Below are 20,852 nucleotides of genomic sequence, written 5' to 3' on the forward strand. Positions count from 1 at the left end.
TGTGTTTCCTCTCAAAAAAAAAAAAAAAAAAAAAATACACAAATCAATGAAATAAACAAGAAGCGTACACCAGAGTCCCTTCTACTGTACATAAATGAAAAAATTTTTGAAAAATAGGAAGAGTGACCCCAAAGACAGAATTTATAAGCTGTATAGACAGATGGAAGAGACAGATTCCAAAATATAAGTAGGAACCAAGTACTACCTTTAAAAGGCGGTCTAGGAGCTCAGATCCACTCTTCACATTGGGGTCTGGGTCTGCAGCCAACTACGAGAGATCCAGAAACAGAGAGATGATTACAGTCAATATACGGGACCAGGAAGCTACTAAAAACTCACAGAGCCAAGTCCCTGGCAGGAACCTCCTTCAGGGACTCAACCCAAGGATGGCAGGGAGGTAGGTGGGGAGGCAGGGACAGGCAACATGGCACGTGGCTGAGGAACGGACATATGCAGACTTCTGGTTCCACGCGGGGACCTCTGGCACCGGCTGCCACCAGGCCAGGTACTGGGTTCCCACCAGCCTTCCTCAAGGGTTTCCCATCCTAACACACTGGGTCCTTGCTCTGCTCTGGGAGGCGGGGACCGAGGCGGTGGCCCGGGGACAACTGGGGCGGTCGGCCAGGCTGCAAAGCTTCGAGGCCACTCTGCCCAGAGGTGCGCCCGGAGGACGCTGTGTCAGGGGCTCCTCGGCCTTTGTAAGCAGAGCTTTTCCCAGCGCTTAAAGGCGGTGCTGCCCTTGCGGGGGAAATACAGTCTGTACTAGGGATTCACCGTCTTCGCCTTCTGTAAGGGAGACTGGGACTCCTCAAACTACCTGTGTTTCTGCTGCACTCTGGGGGACTGACACTTTCATCAACTGTGATAAAAATCAGATACTAGAGAAGTGGGAAAAAAAAAAAAAAATCAAACGTCCCTGCAAGGCCATGAGACAATGACGAGACTGCACAGACGGCAGGCGCCCGCAGGCCTGCGTTCATCCGCTCGCCTGCCTCTGCGGGGAAGGGCCCCAGGGGTCCCGTGGGGGCCAGGCAGGCTCAGGCTCAGGCCGGCCCTGGGCAGTGGGGGGCAGTCACCTTGCTGAGCCCGTCGAAGAGCACGTTGAAGTGGGGCAGCACGGCGCCACGGGCCACCTTGACGATGTTGTACAGCGCCTCGCACGCGTAGTAGCGCAGCCGGCTATCGGCGTCGTTGAAGCAGGTGAGCACGGGCTCGATGAGCTCCTTCAGGTACAGCCCCGAGTCCTGCAGGGAGGGGGTCAGGAGGAGACACAGCTCATGGTGGGCCAGGCCATGGGCCCACAGCCCCCCACCCAGCCCCAGCAGACATCCCCGCTCCCCTGGAGTGGCTCAGGCCTTCGGTTGAGGCCTGGCTTTGGGCAAGTCAGCCTCCCGGGCCAGAGGCCACACGGGTCTCGGGGTGGCGAGGATGGCAGTAAAGCAGAAGTCTGCGGCAGACCGCTGGGGCCGGGCGGTGAAAGCGAAGGCCACAGCTGCTGCTTCTGCCCCTTCAGGAGAAAGGCCCACCTTGCCCAGTGCGATGGAGCAGGCGGCCAGGCCGATGAGGCCCCCCTTCCGGCTGTGGGGGTGCTGAGACAGGGCAAACTCCTGAGATAGGGTCTGGATCACATGCTTGATCTGCACGGTGTTGTTCTGGGCCACGAACTCCCGGACCAGCCTGGAGAGAGAGGAGAGAGGAGCCGCAGGGCAGTGGGGTCAGGCCTCCCCTCCCCGGCTGCTGGCTCCAGGGCCAGGGATGGGGCAGGGAGATGACCCGTTTAGAAAGAGGAATCGGAAGTCCTGCACCTCAGGGTGGGCCTTTCCCGGTTCCGCTGCCGACTGGAAGGTACTGGCGGAGTGACAGGTCGTTTCCCTGTTCTGGGTCACAGTTTCTGTCTGTATACAGCAGAAAGGGGAACCGCAGACCCACCTCACCTCTGGGAGTCTGAGAGAATGCAAGGGAATGTCTTGCTGGGGACCAAAAAACGGCAGCATGAGCAGCTGGTGCACCACCCTTATTCGACACTGGCTCCGCCCCCCAATCCCGCACCCGAGAGGGCTTCTTTGCGTCTGTGCCATCGCGTCCATGGATGGCTCTGCATCAGGTTCCAGTCCGGGGGCAAGATCCACACACAAACAAGTAAATGGTGCAATGTGGTGTGACTGATAAAACGGGAGCCAGAAAAATGCCGTGCGCTCGTCTTCTTGGGCTGAACAGGAGGTGCCCTGTGGTCACCCTGGAGGATGGTCCCACGGCAGGCCCTGCCCGGAGAGGCGGAGAGCAGAGAGAGGCCCTGTTCTGTCACAAGCCAGATCTGGAAAATGCCCGCAGGCGCTTTTCAAGTAAAGGGCAAGGTACAGGAGAGAGACTGGCCAAAGGCAAAGAGCCCTGAAAAACATGGTATATTTAGAGAAGAACAGGAGTTTGGCCTGTGGAAGGAGTGGCCAGACAGTTCAAGGAAGACAACCCAGTGGCAGTTTTCCAGCAACAAGATGACATGCTCAGATCTATGTTTTAATTAGGTTATTCCCGGTGGCGGCCTAGAGAGGCTAGGCTGTGGGGGTGGCTTTGACGGGAGACCGAAAAACCTCAGGGTCAGGAAGGCGGCCTGAAACACGCCTGAGGCAGTGGGAAAGAGCAGGAGGGGCTGCTTTACTTCGAAGACAAGAGCATCAGGAACCCATGGAACATGGAGGCCAGGAAAAGCAGGTTGGCCTCCAAGGTGTCCACCTGGGAAGTAACGCTGAGGAAGAAGGGTGGTCTAAGGAGGCCCCTGGCGTGGAAGGGAGCTCCTGTGGTCACGCTGGGGGGCGATCCCACGGCAGGCCCTGCCCGGAGTGGTGGAAAGCACGGGGGAGCCCGGTTCCATCACAGACCGTCTCCGAGAACTGATCACCAGCCCCCCAGATAACTGATGCGGAGTTAAGGCCTGGGTGTCAGGGACATCTTCCCAGAAGTGCGATTTCAGCTGGACCTTGAAGGAGGCAGGGAGAGAGAAGGAAACAGTGGCGTTCCGGGCAGGAGGAAACATAAGAGCCAAGCTTGTCTGGGGCCCCAGAGAACAGAGCAGCAGCGGGAGACCTACCAGGATGGGCTGGCTGCGGCCATCCTGGCCGTCTCAGATTAGGGAGAATCAGTCTCGCAGCATGGGTAACGACGAAGCTTCTTACGGTTTTTGAGAGTACAGGGAAAGTGTCTTAAGGAGCTGTGAGATGGACGGAGCCCATCCCATCGTCCAGGCGTGAGGGAGACTGCTACCAGGGGGGCAGCCAAGGGGCCGTCTACAGAATACGGACTTCTCAAAGCAGCTGCCTGGACTCACTGGCTACCTGCTCTGTGTCCATCGTGGCGGGCCCACTGCTCGCCTGCTGCATGAATGGGGTTCTCAGAGAATTTTATGGACAGTTAAGTCCAAAAGGTATCAATTCGTCCATGTGGCTCCAGCTCAGTGTCAGGAAGCTGCCAGGAATAAGAGCTGTCCAAACGTAAACAAGCCGCCTCAGGAGGCAATGACCACTCCCACAAAACGGCTGTTCAATGAGGGGTTGACACGATTTGATGAAGATTTAATACAGCAAGTTATATTGGGCCAAGCTGAGCACAGCTGTGCACAGAACAGGCCCGGCTCCCGAGCTCGTGGATGTGGGAGCAGGGATGGGCACTTCAGGAAGGTGGTGTATGAATGGCCTGCGAGGTGCCTCTTTTTTTTTTTTTAAATCTTTATGGGGTGAAATTCCACCAAGCCCACCCCAGGGGGCTGAGGGCTCTGGATGGGCTAAGGGCGTCGAGGTGCAAGCTCAATGCCCCATACGCCAAACCCCTCCTTCCCCCTCTTCCCAAAGCAGCCTAATAAGGCCCAGCAAGGATGGTTCTCTGTAAACCAGTCTGGCTTCCCAAACTGGACAAACTAGCCAGGTGAGGCAGTGATCTGCTGGAGCTCCCGAGTACCCACAGACACAGCCCCTTGAGAAAAGCCGGGCAGACCCATCACAGAACAGCTGGAGCATTGGTGGTTCAGTGGTAGAATTCTCGCCTGCCACGCGGGAGGCCCGGGTTCGATTCCCGGCCAATGCAGAGCTGATCTTTTTGCCTTTTCCTGGCAGGCTTCCCCTCACACAGAGATCCTGCTGGAGGAACCAATCTCCTCAACCCAGCTGGCCTACCGCAGCCCAGGGCACTGTGAATTTGACCTTACCTCCCTGCTCAATGAGCCAAGGAACAGCAGCTGGGCTCTCCAAGAAGGCACCACTGGCTGTGGGGACCACGGCCTTCACGCCCTCCACCCGTGAGGGACTCCGCCTGGCCGGGCTCTGGCGGGAAGCTGGGGTGAAACCCGAGAACCGTTAAGCAGCTCAGCACACGGTGGGCATGGAACGGGGAGCCACACATGTGAGGGGCACAAAGTCATTTGAAATCTCCATGTGCTTTTGGCTACTGAGGAGGGACCCCAGCTCTGGTTTCTGTCCTGATGTCTGAAGGCAAAGCAACTTCTCTCTCCCTCTCTTTCTTACACACACACCGTCTGCCTCCTTTCTTCAGCTCTGGAGCTGAAGCTCTGTGTTCCCGCAGCTGTGCTGATGTGGCAGCATCAGAGCCTGGCCTTATAGTCTATGAATCAGCAGAGCTATAAGGAGGCTCAGGATGGGGGTTAAAGGGAGGTGCTCACACAGCTGCTCACAGCTGGAGCATTGGTGGTTCAGTGGTAGAATTCTCGCCTGCCACGCGGGAGGCCCGGGTTCGATTCCCGGCCAATGCAAACTGCAAACAGCAGAATTTTTTTTTTTTTTTTTTTTTTTTTTTTTGAATCCCAGAAGACTGGATTTGAGAGGTCACACTGCCTAAAGAGTATGCAACTACAGTCTGAGAACTGAGAAGGACTTGTTTCTAGCTGAGTTTTAAATATCTTTGATGAAAAATACTCAGTGTCTCGGACTTCACAAACATCTAGAACCCGTGCCTCCCTGTTCTTGAGGAGGCCAGGGTAAGGGGATCACCAAAGCCACTGAAAGCAGCTGTGCCTCCCGCTCCTGCCAGAGAGGCTGCCTGGGGACTCTGGGTGCCAAGAGCCCTCCTGAGGAAGCCAGGTTGTGCTTGCGCTCAGGACGACTTCGAGCAGCACCCAGAGCGGGACTGAGCACACCCATATGGCTTCAGCAGGGCACCCGCCAGAGAGCCAGCCATGCCAGTGGCGTGTGCCACCCCGGAACCGTGGCCTCGCCTGTCTGCCTGCTTCAGGCTGCAAAGGTCCCTGAGCACCTGGCAAGGGCACTCTTCCCTCTCTTGGAGCAGCATACGGATGCGTTCCCTGGCATGAGGGGCTCTCTGCTGGGGTAAGGCTGGGGAGGAAACCAGGTGGCACCCAGGACTTGCATGCAAAGCAGAGACAGAACGATCCGGTGAGAAGCCTGTGAGGCGAGAAGGGCCGGCAAGAGGAAGCAGGCCTGCCATCTGGTGGGGAGGGACCGGGCATGGCTTTGCAAGGGTCATGAGAGAGGCTCTGAAGAATGAGTAGTGTTTCTTCGGGAACTGTTGGGGACCAGGAAGCCCAGACAGAGGAAGAGCGTGAACGCTGGCTCAGAGGACGGAGGGAGGCATCCGGTTTGGCAGAGTGAAGGACACAGGTGGAGAAGAAACGGGTGACAGGGCCGGTGAAGCTGCTCCCGGGCTTGCGCATGGCAAAGGAACGGGCATTTACGTCTGGTGACAGGGAGGAGCCACGGAAGGTAAGAGCGATCTGCAGCGGAGGGTGGTGAGGGTCCCGATGGTGTCAGGGAGCTCCGAGAAGTCTGAAGACCTCAGAGACCACACGGTGCGGATGGGAGGAATGAGGCTCTAATGCTGGGGCGACAGCCGGCACGAGCACCAGGGTCTCCAGATGGCAGGGGACGGGCAAGCAGGAGGCTGGTTTGTATTTAGCAACCCCTCTCCCACCCCCCCTGCCTCGGAAGCCCAGGAGCACTTCTCACATGCTCGACACCAACACCATCGGCCTCCCCACCCGAATCCTTCCAGGGCTCAACACAGGGCACCTCAGGCCACAGCAAAAGTAGTGACTCGTTTAAGTCTGGAGGCCCCAGAGCCCCGCACACTTGGGGATATGTTGAAGACAAGAAAATGGTTCCCCCAGAAGGGGAAGACATCAGAACACGAGCTCACCAATGCCAGCAGCCTGGAGGACACTGGGGCTGGCTCGGTGGGACAGGCCCTGGGGCTCCAGTGGGAAAAGCTGTCTCACAAGTCACGGCCATACTCTTTGCCTGGCACTCAGGGCCACCACAAGAGCACTGGGCTGGCCTTGCTCGTCTTACTGCCCTGTGTAACCGTCCACTCTAGACAGAGCCGCCTTCGCCCTGTAAACCCGGGCCCTGCTCCCTCTGGTCCTAGGGCCCCACTCCCTGGGAAAGCTGCTGCTCCACATCCCACCCAGCCTTCAAAGCCTACAAATCCACCCCCCTCCCCCTGCTTCTCTGGAACATCCCAGGAAGGGGTCACTCCTCCTCTGAATTCAGGAGTCGTCAGTGACCCTCTCATTCTCTTCCCAGCAACACACTGGTGAATGCCACTGTCACTCTCAGGTGTGTATTTCTGTCTCCACAGTCCCTTGACTGAAGTCCCTGAGGACAGACTGGATCCCCTGTGTCTCTCATGCCACCCCTCTTGGGGTCTTGTGCTATGTACACAGGACGTGCGGGACAGCCAGCGCGGCCTCCCTCTCGGGGTCTTGTGCTGTGTACACAGGACGTGCGGGACAGCCACTGCGGCCTGGGGACTGGGCCGAGGGGCCGGCAGCACTGCAGGACACTGCGAGCTGTGGGGCAAACACGGCCAGAGCCCCACGTTGCCATACAGGCGACACGGGGTGGCCTTACTCTTCTAAACCTACCCGGCTAGCTTAACCAGCCAGGGTCCTCAGCCCCGAGCGTTAGGATTCAATTCAGGAGGAGCAAAGGGCACCATTACTGGCTCCCAAAGGCACAGCATGGAGGGCTCAGGTCACCTGAGCTGGGGCTGGGAAAAATGCAGAAGCCATGGTGCGCTCCGGAGGCCCGCTGCCGAGAGGGCTCAGAGCCCTCTGTCCAAACACGTGCTCCAAAACAGGCCCAGCGACAAGACTCGCCTTTTCAGGCAAGACTCGCCTTTCCACTTCGCAAGAGCATGCAGAGAGAAAAACGCACTACAAAGGGAGGCAGAGTTAAGTGAAGTTGAAACTCCAGGCAGTGCCGGCTGCAGGCCGAGCCTCTCTTTAAAAGCCTGCACTGTTTCCTCTTTCATCCACGGCTGCGAGCCACAGGCGGGGATCTGAAGCCGCACTAGTTTTGAAGTGAGTATCTGGCCTAGAAACTCGCACGATCACAAATCCCTGGGACCCTCCTGGACATAAAGGTCACAGGCTCTACTGTTCTGTGTACTGGGGAAGAGGGGCTGAGGAGGTGTCCTTAGAGGCTGCCTGGAGCCTCCACTCTCGTGGTCAGAGGTGTTGCCAGCCGGCAGAACACCCATCCCCAACAAGACACAAATCCAGAGTGGCAACTCCAAGCTCATGACGCGGCCCCCAACAGCGCATGGTGCCACACCGATGCCCCCGTCCTTGACAGAAGGAACCCCGACAGGGGAGGACACATTCGGAAATTGTCATCAGAAGAAACCCAGAGCCATCGTCTCAGAGACACAACCACAGCCCCATGCTGGACCCCCCTGGCCTGTGCCACACAGCGGTGACAATCGTGGCCTGCATGAGGACAGGTGGTGGACGCCTTCCCGGGGACACTCTACACTGAGGACTTCTGTTCCTCCGTGGAAGCACGTCCTTCTGCTCTGAATACTGCCTCATCCTGCAGAGGTGAGATGGCCTCAGGGAAACCGAGTCCCCTTGCCCAGGCTCACAGAGGAGCAGACCCGTGAGCCCCGTCAAAGCCTAAGCCCCTGCAGGTGTACACCAGGTCCTCTCGCTCGTCTTCTGAAACCAAAGCTGCACAGCGAACACACTCAGTGACAGAGTGAACTCTCCTTGTGGAGAACAGAGGCCTCCAGCAAAACGCAGCATTCTCCACACATTGCCCCCTCCTGTTCAGTGCTCAGACACCCCTGAAGCATCCCTCCACCACACACAGGGAGTACAGATGACGTGCGCCCTGGGGATGCTCTGAATCGCTCTCCAGCTGGACTGCTACTGGGAATGCAGGAACTAAGTAACCACTTGCTGAGCACTTCCTAGCTGCGAGGTGATAAATGCTGGATGCCTTATCCATGTTATCCAATCTAAACTTTAAAACAAACCCTTGGGTTAAGTACTAGAACACCCATTCCACAGATGGGAGGAACTGAGACTCAGAGATATTAAGAAACTCACAAGGTCACGGGGCACCTGGGTGGCTCAGTGGGTTAAAGCCTCTGCCTTCGGCTCAGGTCATGATCCCAGGATCCTGGGATCGAGTCCCAGATCAGACTCTCTGCTCAGCAGAGAGCCTCCTTCCTCCTCTCTCTCTCTCTCTGCCTATTTGTGATTTCTGTCAAATAAATAAATAAATAAAATCTTAAAAAAAAAAAAAAAAAAAAAAGAAACAAGGTCATGCAACTTATAGATGACAGGCGCAGAAATTAACCTAGGTTTTCCTGACTCCAAGGTCTAAAGTTGTTCCTGCTACGTTGCACACCCTCTGTCCTCAAACATCCCAGCTGCTGCTCATCGGGCGCCCACTGGCTGCCAGGCACTTGATGTTTCTCATGTCATCGAATCCTAAAGCCCTTTTCATCTGGTGATGTCCAAATGCCCCAGCCAGGTCACTGGTCACTGCACTTACGTTCTTGTGTCTTCAGAGGAGATGTCCTTGGCTATAAGGTGGGGGTACACATTTCAACAACCTCACACTGTTTCTAGAGAATAAGAGAAGGCATGGAATGCGCTCTGTGTTGCACATGCTCCCAGAGCAGCGTTAGTGCAATGTCAGAATCTGAGAGACAGACTGTGATCTCGCACACACCACACAAGATCACATTCCCTCCCTAAATGTGGACTGAGAACCTGCCATGCTCCTGGCCCCAAAAAGGAGAGGAAGAGAAATCCAGAGTTGTGTTTATTCTCATGTTGTGAAGCTCTCAGTGTGGCCTCAGGGCTGCTGCCTTTTCTCATCTTGCCGAGTTCACGTATCTCTCGCGCTTCTCTGTATCATGGGCTGTGTTCAGATGACATATGTGGGCAGCAACTTCCCAGGGACAATCTCCATAAACATGTCCATCTCCTCGGCTGAGTATTTAAGTAATTTGGTTTCCACTTGCTCACCAGTCTCCACTAAGTGAACATGGAAAGTGTAATGTTTGCCTCTGAGCAAGGACCAAAGACCTTCTGAAAAGGCCCCAGAGTTAACAGACAAGATACAACAAGCTTCCACTGGCTGGAATCAGCGGAAAGACCATAAAGGAGAAACGAGTTTGAAACAGCAGCTGTTTGAATCTCAGGTGACAATAACTGTGACCACTTAACGAGTGCTTCCCTCACTGCAATAAAACACTACTCTTAGTTTTTTTAAATTGCCGTAATTCACAAACCATAAATTCACTCTTTTAGAGCGTGTGGTTCAGTGGTTGTGTGTGTGTGCCCATTAGCAGTCACTCCCCATATTCCCCAAGCCCCTCCCCTAAGCCCTAGGCAACCACCAAGCTACTTTCTCTCTCTGAATTTGCCTACTCTAGATAATTCACAGAAGTGAAATTTTCATATAAATGAAACTCATGGCCCTTCGTGACTGGCTCCTTTCACTTAGCCTAATGTTTTCAAGGTGCATTTGTGTTTAAGATGAGAAGACTGAGGCACACAGAAATGAAACCAGAGGTCACAGACTCACATGCTGATAGGCACCAAGCGGAGGTACAAGGGAAGAAAGGTTGTGGTGAACGTGCCATCACAAGAAGCAAACTGGGGAGGCCATTTCTAGCCAGAAGGGAGGCCCCTAGGCTCCCCTTATCTGCTATGTGGGATGGTGAGCTCCACAGAGACACACTTCCTATTTCTTAAGAGAAGCCAAAAACTTGAGCTTCACTGTGAAATTTATCAATTAAAATACCTTGCAGTTCAGACCAACTCAAACCGGTTTATAAGCAGGACACAGCCCCTAGCTATGGGTCTGTAACCCATGGACTGAGCAATCTACCGCTGATTCCATTTAGTGACCCATGCCTGCCTTAAGCCTACTGGTGATAAACAGTGTCTCTTTGCAGCAGCGGTGGAGTGGGGGGTGGGGGTGGTGGTGGGGGGGTGGGGGGTTGTCGCTCCAGAGCCAGGTCAAACTCAACAGTTAACCTTTATCTGATCACCCAGTGCCAAGGATCCCTGCCCCCTCTCCGGGAGGCAAAGGACGCATTATCCCACGACCCACCCCCTCAGGCTTCGGTGTTCTCAGGGGCATGGCCTGGGCCCCTACATTTGCTGGCTTTTGGAACTCAAAGTTCAGGAACACTAGAGACTCAGCACTGAGCCCATCCCTGGTTACCATGAAGGGCGCTGTCTCTCTGAGCCTGCGGTGGGGGGCCACTCTGAGCCAGAGTGGGGGACACCACCTCCTCAGCGAGCATCTCCTACAGTTCTCCGAGTGCCTCTTGGCATTTCTCCCCCCACACTACTCTCTCCGGGAGAGCACAACCTGGCCAGGGTCTTACCAACTTTTTCATCAGGTCTGATCCATGGCTATATCCCCTGAAACTGAGAGCCCACCAAACCTGAAACAGACATTCTAAAATCCTAGCCCAAGAGCCTTATTCTTTAGCAAACTGTGTGGGCATGTTGGTGGGAGGCTGCGGAGGGAAAAGCTCTCCAGGACTGCGCACAGCAGGCTCACACATTTAGCGATCAGATCTTCAGTCATCAACCCAGCCTGCTCTTGAGATTTTGGAGTTCAAGTTTCTATTGAGCTACGCATTCACATCTCTACACTTTTAGTGTCTGAGAGTCCTGTCATCAAGAAAAAAAAACCGCCCTCCTCTTACTACGAATTTTAATCCTTCATTGGAAAAACATATGCTGCACTGGCTCTGTCCAACTGAGCAGATGTTTCTGGAAAACCCAAAATGGCAATTAAAACAACCATGGAAATGCTCAAGTATGAAACTTCCCTTATTCAATATATGTGCTCTTCTTGGTAGGGAAAACCATTCACTGCAGTGGGGAAGCTCTTTGAGATAGATGAACCTGGGTTTTTAATCTAGATTCTAGTTGAGAGACCTTGGGAAGAGTACTTAACCTCCAAGATCTTCTGTCTCTTCGTCTGTGAAATGCCATCACCTAGATTGTATACTGGAGCCATGCAAAATAAAGAGATGAGGGGTGTGCAATGACCAAATGAAAGACGGCTTCCTTACCCTCCTTTCCCCAAATCACGCAAGATCATTTTTTTTTTTTTTAAACGATTGGGGTTGTGGATTGAATTGTGTCCCAATAATGTGCATGTTGAAGTTCTAAACCCCACTGTGACTGTATTTGGAGACAGGGTCTACAATTGTAGGAAGAAATTATGGTTAAATGAGGTCACTAGGCTGTAGTCCTGATCCAACAGGATTAGTGTCCTCCTCAGCAGAGATGCCAGAAAGCTCTTTGGTGAAGCAGAGATAAGTCACCATCTACCCCTAAGCAATCTGTGATACATATATTGGGGAAAATACCTAATGGGCACTCCTCATTCCAAATATGGCAAAAGAAGGCTAGAAACAGATCAGGGCCTTCTACGCCAGTGCTTCTCAGACTTTAATGTATATATAAATAACCCACGGATCTCATCAAAATGCAGATTCTGATCCAGAGGTCTGGGGCGAGGCTGGAGAATCTCTTTCTAACAAGCTCCCACGTGATCCTGACCCTGCCGGTCTGTGGGCCACACTCTTGGGTAGCAAAGTTCTTAGAATGCAATGTTACTTCCCCACCAAAAATGTGCTGTCATTCACTCATCAAGACACCAACCATCAAATGCTGTGTCAAGTGCTGAAGATAAATAAAACAGGGTCTCTGCGCTTAAGAAGGAGTCCATCGTCTAGTTAAGTCCCTAGGTTTCTCTGAATTCCACAAATCAAGGGCAATGTCGAATACAAAAAGAAACCCCTTAAAGACAAACCCTAATGGCAGAGCCCGCAGAGTAAGAGCACTTAATGCGCTATGCTTGTGGCAACAGTAATGCTCAGATGAATACCTCAGTCAAGAACTCAACAGATAATTCAAGCTATGAAGAAAATCAGACATTCCCGAGAACAGACTGGGTGACGGCCAAAATCGGGTGTCAGTGTAGCTTCAAAGCCAATAAAACCCATGGACATGGAGCCATGTCGACACATCAGCTCTGCGTCTCCTACTTAGTACAGTGAGCCTCATCTTTAAGACTCACTAGCATTAGTAAGAGCCAGGGCATAAACAAGCAGAAGTACGGAAACACAGCAGACCAGAAAGCGGTGCTTCATGAGAGAAGCAGCTAGGTGGTTTGGGACATACCGAATGTTAGTGCTGAATGAGAGGGTCCTCTTAACACAATCCAAACCCCTTAGGTGAGGAGGAAAGGAAAACCCAGAGCAGTTAAGACAGTGGTTCTCACCTGGGGTGATATCTGCACTCCCAGAAGACATCTGGAGACAGTGGAGACATTTTTGGTTGTTAGAACTGACGGAGAGCTATTGGTATCTACTGGGTAGAGATGAGGAATGCTGCTAAAAATCCTCCAGTGCACAGGACAGCCCACCACAACCAAGACTCATCTGTCCCAAAAATGTTAATCGTGCTGAGGTTAAGAAACCCCGAGTGAAGCAATCTGCCCAAGGTCAAAGAATGAGTATCATACCATACCATGGATTAGATTGGAGCTGTCCAACATTGTGCAGCAACAGAAAGGTTCTAAGACCTCTACTGCCCATTATGGTAGCCACAGCCACACGCGGCTACCGAACATTTGAAATATGGGTAACTGGATTGGAAATTTTTATTTTATCTTTAGTAACTTCTGTGTAAAAAACCACGCAGGGCCAGTGGCTATCCCACTGGCAGGACTACCATCTATGTGTTCTGACTCCCAGTCTGGCATTCTTTCAAGTTTCACAGCTTGATTCTCTCTGCTCTTCTGAAATCATCCACCCCCCTGACTTTATCACAAAGATTTGATTGGGGGAAAAAAATACAAATGTAAACGAATAGCAGAAAATCTTAAGGAAACATTCCTAGTTTAACACCTTGTTTTGTACATTGGGGAATAAAGGAAGATGTCAGATCATGGTTACACATACGTGTAGTAAGACTGTAGAAGTAAGAAAGGTCAAATTACTCCTTCCAGGGGCGCCTGGGTGGCTCAGTGGGTTAAGGCCTCTGCCTTTGGCTCAGGTCGTGGTCCCAGGGTCCTGGGATCAAGCCCCACATCGGGCTCTCTGCTCAGCAGGTAGCCTGCTTCCTCCTCTCTCTCTGCCTGCCTTTCTGCCTACTTGTGATCTCTGTCTGTCAAATAAATAAATAAAATCTTTTAAAAAAAATTACTCCTTCCACCTGCAGGAAAGGGTGATATGGCAAAGATATAATGAACAGTCCTTTGAGTTTTGAGATTTCGGACCTGATTTCTCCACTTGGTCACCCAACAGTCCCTTTCACTTCTCAGAAGCTGGGTAAGAAATGAGGCAGGTCAACATCATTAGCATATGCTCATGCTTCTCACCTCCATCCCATCACAGAGACCCCTCTCTGATTTGCAGGTTTTGATGGAGTCCACACGCAAGACGAGCCGTGTGCCAGGCACAGTGCTATAGCGCTACACATATGCTTTGTCGCTTTACCCGCATGGCAATCGTCTGGGGGCACCAGGCGGTTAGAGAACTTGGCCCAAGTCATACAGCCCGTCAAAAGCAAAGCTAGGACTCCTAATCTCCTGCACTGCGCTAAGGGCCTAAAGCTGGCTGGAAAGGCGTGAAGAGTCCCCCCGCAAGGAGCAGGAGCCCTGCACAGCCAGGGCGGGGTCCTGGCTCTGCTCCCCACGCCCAAACCCGTGTGCCGGCGGCTTACTTCTCGATCTCCAGCGCTGCCACCTTCCGCTTTTCGTAGAGCTTGTCATTGAGGGCGCGCACGATGTTGGGCGTGAGCGGCGCGAAGTCTTTCTCGGGGTTCATGGTGGCAGCTCCGGGCCCTCCCCGGAGCCCCGCGACTCCTCAGCCCGCGGCTGCCCGGGCGGCGCCGGGGCCGGGGGAGTCTGCGGCTCCGCGCTGCCTCCGGCGCCGGCTCATGGACCACGCCGCCTTGGGCCTGCCTGTCTCGCTCCGCCGCCTCGCGCCGTTTCGGAACCCCGGGTTTGGACCCCGCCCCCGCACACCTGTTCCAGGCCGCCTAACGGCTCACGCGACCCGCTCCCGCCCGGCACCGGCAGTGCTCAAGGGGCAGCGGCCATGTTACACGGATCATGTGACTCTGCAGCCGCTTCCGCCTTCCGCTTCGAGGTCCGTCCCCTCGCCAGCCACGCCCCCGCACGCAGGCTGCAGGTGGGTTGTCCACGCCCCCATAAGGGTCCGCCTCCTCCCGTCACGCCCGCGCGTGGCTTCAGATGGTGCGCGCGGGGCGCGTGGCCCGGGCACTCAAGTGCCTGCGTGTGGTTGGCAAGACGCGTGTTGGGCTTCTGTGTACGTTTAGGAGCAGGGAGGGTTTCATGGAGCCTGACGCACGTAGCTTAGCTTGCTAAATACTCAGTGAACGCACTCGTTCATTTACTGTTTAGTCGCCAGTTTCGCATGTGGCAGTGTTTTCCCAATTGGAGTAATTCCGTCGTTAGTTTCGCCATATTCTAGCCACTTGTACTATAAAAATATATTTTTCTCAAACCAACTTACTTTCGAAAATCTTAAATTCTTACTTTAGTCTTAGGTCGTAAAACCATGGCTGTGAATAGTTAGGTATGTTTTTAAAACATTAAAATAAATTCTCAATTAAAAACAGTACTACCTACTACCTAAAAATCCCAGGTACCAACAGTGGCTGTCACCCCACCATTTGGGACTCAGGAGAGTGCGTTTATTGTGCTTGGATACCTTAGAGGGTTGGGGTTTTTGTTTTCATGTGGCAAAATCTTTAAAAGCACTGTATGGATGTATTGTGGCTTATAGGGAGAGGCATCAGACAGAGTTCCTTATTGTAAGCTTCCATAGTGGACAGGGATCTTAGGACAAGGGCTAGACCACAGTGGAGCCCAGAGAGTATTAAATATGAGCATAATACACGACAGTACTTTTTCTTTTTTCTTTTTTTAAAAATTTTTTAAAAAAATCCTTCAGATCACAAGTAGGCAGAGAGGCAGGCAGAGAGAGAGAGGAGGAGGAGGCAGGCTCCCTGCTGAGCAGAGAGCCTGATGTGAGGCTCGATCCCAGGACCCTGGGATCATGACCTGAGCCGAAGGCAGAGGCTTTAACCACTGAGCCACCCAGGTGCCCCAACGGTATTTTTTCTAATGAGTGAAAAGTATGCATGTGAATCTGATAACGAAGTTGAAAATAGACTCTTATCCTCAATCCATAGATCAGAATCTATGGGACACAAGTGAGGGGAATTCCAGTATGGCCCCCAAGATTTCCACCCCTTTGGGTACATACCCTGTATAATCCCCTCCCCTTGAGTGTGAACAAGACTTGTAAATACGGTGGACTGTCACTCTTAACAATTACGTTATATAGCAGAAGGGAATTTGTAGATGTAATTAAAGTCCCTAATCACTTGACTTTAGTTAATAAAAAGGGAGATTATCCTGGGTGGGTCCAACCTAATCAGATGAGGCCTTAAAAGTAGTCAGGAGGCATTTGAAGCAGGAGAGAGATTCTCCTGCTGACCTTGAAGAGTGAACAGTAACAAAAGTGAACCCTCCAGGATGGGCCACATGTCAAAGACCTTAGAATGGCTGCTAGTTGCCAGAAAGTGGTCTCCTGAGGGCTGTCCAGTGGCAAGAAAATGGGGACTTCAAGTATATGGCTGCAAGGAAGTGAATTTTGTCAACACAAGAGAACTCAGAAGTGGTTCTTTTCCTCGTTGAGTTTACCAGATGCAGCTGGCTGGCATCTTGATTTCAGCCTGTGAGACTCTGAGCCAAGAACCCAGTTGAGTCCATTCTGGACTTCTGACCCATGGACACTGCAAGATAAGAAACTTGTGTTGTTTTAAGCTGCTGCTTTTGTGGGAATCTGTTATGCAGCCATAGAAACAAGTACAAAAAGCTAACCCAAAATTCAGTAAGTCATGGAGGAATTGTTTCTAGAAAAATCTGTGAAAAAAGTGCTTTCCCTTACCAGTCGGGGTTTCACAGCTTTGAAAACCTTTGCCAGCACAATCCAATGAATGGAGGGGGGTGGACCACCAGTCTGAAACCACTCCAAATTTTGATTTGTCTCCAGAAAAAATGTTTTGCTTCATAGTTTTCTCCTCTTACCTTGATACCAGGTGGCACTGATAAGGACATTTCCAAATGTCTTCACAAAGTTTATGTCTAGGATTTTTGATGATGGCTGATGCAAAACAATGAAAAAAATTTAAAGCAATGGGAATGATGTGGATCTATTTCTCCAGTGAGTATTCACATCCACTGGACCTGTATCTAATATATATAATATTTCACCTGTTTCTTTTGCTGTTAGGTTTGGCTTTTTCTTAAAGGTGAATTGAGTTTCCCGAGGGTCATAGAGAGATACAGTTTTTAATAATTGAAACAGTAATGTTTTGACCAGAAGAAACTCTTTTCTCCTGATATCACATTGTGGAGTAGGTTGCTAAGAAACCAGTTTTTTTTATTCAAAGCTCAAACTAATGCTTTGTTCTACCTTTAGTTTAGAAATTCCTGGTGGGGGGAGGGTGCTTTCTTTTCTCTCATTCCATTACCTGGGAAAATGCCAACTAATTAAGGTTATTTATGTATTCCTGGACCGGCTGTGGCAATGAGAAGAAAGCCTGAGACCACCCTTGCTTTCTCATGTGCTCACTCCTCTAACCCTGGTGGCCAGCTCTGGCCAGGCTGGCCACATCAGACACTTCTAGGCTAGCAGGTCTGCTTTGCTGAGAATGGATCTTTTTCAAGATAATTTCTATTGGCTTGTATCAGAATGTTCATTTTCACCAAGCTTCTCCCCCCAGCACTCTCTTGAGGTCCTTTGCCATTCCAGGTTTGCCAAAATGAAGTAGTTCTGTTTCTGTCTTTTTTGAGGCAGAGAAAGTATGAGCAGGACCTCCAGGGAAGAGATGTATCACATCTCAAGTCTTCCTGGAGAGGTGTCCCTGCTAGGGCAGGGTGTGAGCTGAGCTTTGGTCCAGGAGGCTGTGGGCTCTGGACTGAGTGGCTTGGGGAGCCGGAGGAGGGCTGAGGTAGGGAAATGGTCCCTGGCCAGCTGGCACCACTTGGCTGGTGGTGACACTGGGAAGTGGCCATTGTCTGTAGCAGCCAGTGTCTAGGGTTCTCACGGAAAGCACCAGGGCTGTGGCTTCTGGAAAGGCTCAACTTCCATAGTTGCCTTTAAGGCAGCCGCTCTCAGCTGCGGAGTACGCATCATCTCCTAGAGATGCCTTAAAAGGCACATGTTGATGCAGGAGGTCTGGGGCAGCCTGAGAGGCTGCATCCCTAGCACATTCCCAGGTGGTGGTGGAGCAAGGTGGCTGCGGCTGCACAGCTGTGCTGGGCAGGGCGCTCCTCGGTCCAGGACCCTTGGCCTCATGGGGAACCTGGTAGAAACCCCAATTCTCAAGCCCACTAAAGCTACTAAATCAGACCCTGTGGGATGGGACCCAACAACCTGTAGGTTAGCAAGCCCTCTGGGTGATTTCGATAGATAACACAATTTGAAAAGCCTTGGTTTCATCAGACTCTGGGCGTTTGCTAGTAGTAACGCAGGCTCTTTGCTCATTTAAGCATCTGGAAAATCTGTCATCTAGTGTTTGTCTTTATCCCATTAGCAGCATCTTTGGTAGTTCTGCAGACCAGCTATTACGTGTAGCTTTGCAAATACTTTAGCTGAGCGCAAGGTCTACTGGGCTGAGGGTGGCGGGGAGGTACAGAAGGGTTAGAAGAATCTCCCTCCATTAAAAACAAAAACAAAATAAAAACCACACCACCCAAAGCAATAAGGGCGTCTTAAAACACAAGTTGCTGGGCCACACCCCTGGAGTTTCTGACTCTGCAGGTCTGGGTGTGCCCTGAGTATACACATTTTTGATACATTCTAGGGGATGCTGTCACTGCCGGGCCAGGGACCATTTTTCAGAACCGCTGGTTTGCAGCACTGGTCATCTCCTTTCGTGCTTTCTCCGTGTCTGTGCAGGTAGGCTATAGGGGATGTGGAGGGGGTGAGGTGGAGGCAGGGGACCCTCAGGCGTGAGTGCAGAAGCAAATCCACTCCAGGGCCAGTCCACAATCATTTATTTCATCAGGTGATGCCAACAGGTAAGTGGTCCTATTATTATTATTATTTTAAGTGGTCCTACTAATACATGTTCCAGGACCCAGGGCCAGAGCTTGGGCTAAGGCAGATGTCCCATGCCCCCTTGGAGGTGGAGCACTTAGGAAAGGCACATAGACCTCACCCCGCACATACAAAATGGCTTCAGTTTAACCATTAGCAGACGGCGGTGTGGTTCTCCTTTGGAAGTAGATTCCTGACTCCATTGCAGCATTAATGGCCAGGTGGGCATAAGATCTGTAGCACAGGTTCTCTATGCCGCTCTACAAGTTTGGAAGAGAAAAGGATGCCCCCATTGCTCCCCAGACCAATTAAATCAGAACATGGGCTGGAAGGGTCTGGAGCAGAATTGGCCGATTCAGACCTATAGGTGGGCCGGGGATCGCTATGCTACAGACTGACTGCTAGGCACAGGGCCCGGCTTGGGAGTGGGGGACTGCGGGCTCCGCGTTTCTCCAGGACCTGGTCTTCAGCAAGAACTTTCTATGGGGAACAGGTATGGGATTCTGAGATGGAGGGAGCATCCCTGGCCCCTGGCCCTACAATAATGAGCAGGTGTTATCTGTTGTCATTTTGAAAATAGTGTCTTATTTGGCTTTTATGTGAAAGCAGAATAAAATATCATGTCAAAAGAGAGTTCTGTGTAAGGGCTTTTTAAGCCATTACGAATTTTTAAAAGGCATTGTGGGGGCCCAATGTCATGCGCTAAGTCTATCTGATAAGAGGTCACGCGTGTGAGATCTGTGTCATCTTATTAAAACTGGAGATTATTCCTTGAGTGTTGAAGATATGACTAGAAACCAAATTCAGGGACTTGCTCTTAAAAAGTACAATGTAGTTTTTTTTCTTTCTTTTTGTAGTTACCATGTGTAATATGAAATATATCTGTATATATTTCAGGTATATATTTGGGGTGCATATAATATGGAAATAAGTGCCCTTAAATTTGAAGGAGGAGATAAAACAGTAGCTGTAGAATTCTGGCTATTTTCTCTGTTCTTTGCCAGGTAGAATAATACATACATTTGAAGGCTGGGGAGATGGCTTTCCACTGATGCAACTGACCTCAGTTACCACTAAGGGGTGATCCCCTTCAGGTAATAAACCCATTTAACCCCTGCTTCATTGCCTTCAGAAGGAGGACAAGTCACAATGAGCTTGCTGGTGATGGGTGTTTTGCTGCCCGATGGGTTTCCTTCAAAGGAGACGGTGATATTGTTGATCTTCTTGGGCCGCACGGAGTCTACGGCACGAACAGAGAAGGCTGGGTTCTCCACAATGAAGGAGAAAGTGACTGTATGATAGAAAATGTTCTTGAAGGGGATGACTATGTTGTACCCGGCTCGGATCAGGAAGGGACCCTGGGGCTTCGGGAGCAGAGCCACTCCGAAGAGGGGGATGATATACTCCCCGCCTATAATCGATGACAGCATCAGGATGCCCTTGGTCTCGCCCAGGTGGCTGGGCTCAAAATAGACTTCCACACTGACTTCGGTGCCTCCTTGAGCCCCTGGGGCTGCGTTAATGATCTTTTCCGTGTGGAAGTCTTGACAGTCAGTCTGAAAGAGGAAGAAATGCACTTGGTTCGCACAGGAGCCCAGAGGACACATGAGCGGCTTGGGCCCACCTCCCTGCCTGCTCTTGGACATCAAGTAACCAATGTTTGTGCGAGGCTGGGCAGGTCATTAAAAGTTGTGCCCTTGGGTGCCTGGGTGGCTCAGTGGGTTAAAGCCTCTGCCTTCGGCTCAGGTCATGGTCTCAGGGTCCTGGGATCGAGCCCCGCATCGGGCTCTCTGCTCAGCAGGAGCCTGCTTCCCTCTCTCTGTCTGCCTGCCTCTCTGCCTACTTGTGATCTCTCTCTCTCTCTCTGTTAAGTAAATAAATAAAATCTTAAAAAAAAAAGTTATGCCCTTGTAAGTCCCTTGGAGAATAGATAATACTAATTATTACCCATTTTATTACAAAGAAATCAAGGCTAAGACATGTTAAGTGACTTGCCCAGAGACACCAAGCTGGGTTATGGCAGTGTGGCCTCTGCTGGGGCTATTCCCCACCCCCATTTTGTTCTTCTTTTCTCCTACACCCATGACAGGCGGAACACTCTGGATCCTCATGGATGTTCTCGTCTGTTAGTTTTGAGCAGAAGTGAAAGGGGTCACTTCCACACCAAGGCACTCAAATGTCACTGCTCAGGACCCCTTGGGATCTTTTCAGCCCTCTGGTACTATGACTTGTGACATCTGAGCTGGTGGTGGTCCTTCAGCCTGGATCCCCAATGGCTGTGATGAGCAGAGCCCCTGCTGACCCTCACTGGATAGGTAGCACAAATGAGGGACAAACCTTTGCTGTTTTAAGCCACTGAGATATTGGGGCTGTTTGTTACTATGGCATAACCTAGCTTCTCCTGACTGGTATGATGGACCAAG

The 20,852-nt window shown here is 51.7% G+C and overlaps 2 protein-coding genes and 2 non-coding genes across 6 annotated transcripts in view; 2 read left to right on the forward strand and 2 right to left on the reverse strand.

Annotated features, from left to right (window-relative positions):
* The window catches only part of VAC14 (VAC14 component of PIKFYVE complex), a 98,687-nt gene extending 84,273 nt beyond the window's left edge, over window positions 1-14,414 (reverse strand). Inside the window, exons 1-4 of the mRNA XM_059153260.1 lie at window positions 14,015-14,414; window positions 1,527-1,677; window positions 1,077-1,244; window positions 206-268 (exon numbers count right to left, since the gene is read on the reverse strand). Of these exons, the coding sequence (XP_059009243.1) occupies window positions 206-268; window positions 1,077-1,244; window positions 1,527-1,677; window positions 14,015-14,118 (486 nt within the window). The 5' untranslated portion in view covers window positions 14,119-14,414. The remainder of the gene's footprint in view (window positions 1-205; window positions 269-1,076; window positions 1,245-1,526; window positions 1,678-14,014) is intronic.
* On the forward strand, window positions 4,004-4,074 carry TRNAG-GCC (transfer RNA glycine (anticodon GCC)). The gene has a single exon. It is a non-coding gene; the product is annotated as a tRNA-Gly (tRNA).
* On the forward strand, window positions 4,686-4,756 carry TRNAG-GCC (transfer RNA glycine (anticodon GCC)). Its single transcript has one exon. It is a non-coding gene; the product is annotated as a tRNA-Gly (tRNA).
* Window positions 14,415-18,369: 3,955 nt separating the features above from the next.
* Window positions 18,370-20,852, reverse strand: part of HYDIN (HYDIN axonemal central pair apparatus protein) — a 385,540-nt gene continuing 383,057 nt past the window's right edge. For all 3 annotated transcript variants that reach the window (XM_059150954.1, XM_059150956.1, XM_059150955.1), the window contains one exon: window positions 18,370-19,985. In XM_059150954.1, the coding sequence (XP_059006937.1) occupies window positions 19,503-19,985 (483 nt within the window). In that variant the 3' untranslated portion in view covers window positions 18,370-19,502. The remainder of the gene's footprint in view (window positions 19,986-20,852) is intronic.

Source organism: Mustela lutreola, chromosome 16, assembly GCF_030435805.1.
Source record: "Mustela lutreola isolate mMusLut2 chromosome 16, mMusLut2.pri, whole genome shotgun sequence".
NCBI lineage: Eukaryota > Metazoa > Chordata > Mammalia > Carnivora > Mustelidae > Mustela > Mustela lutreola.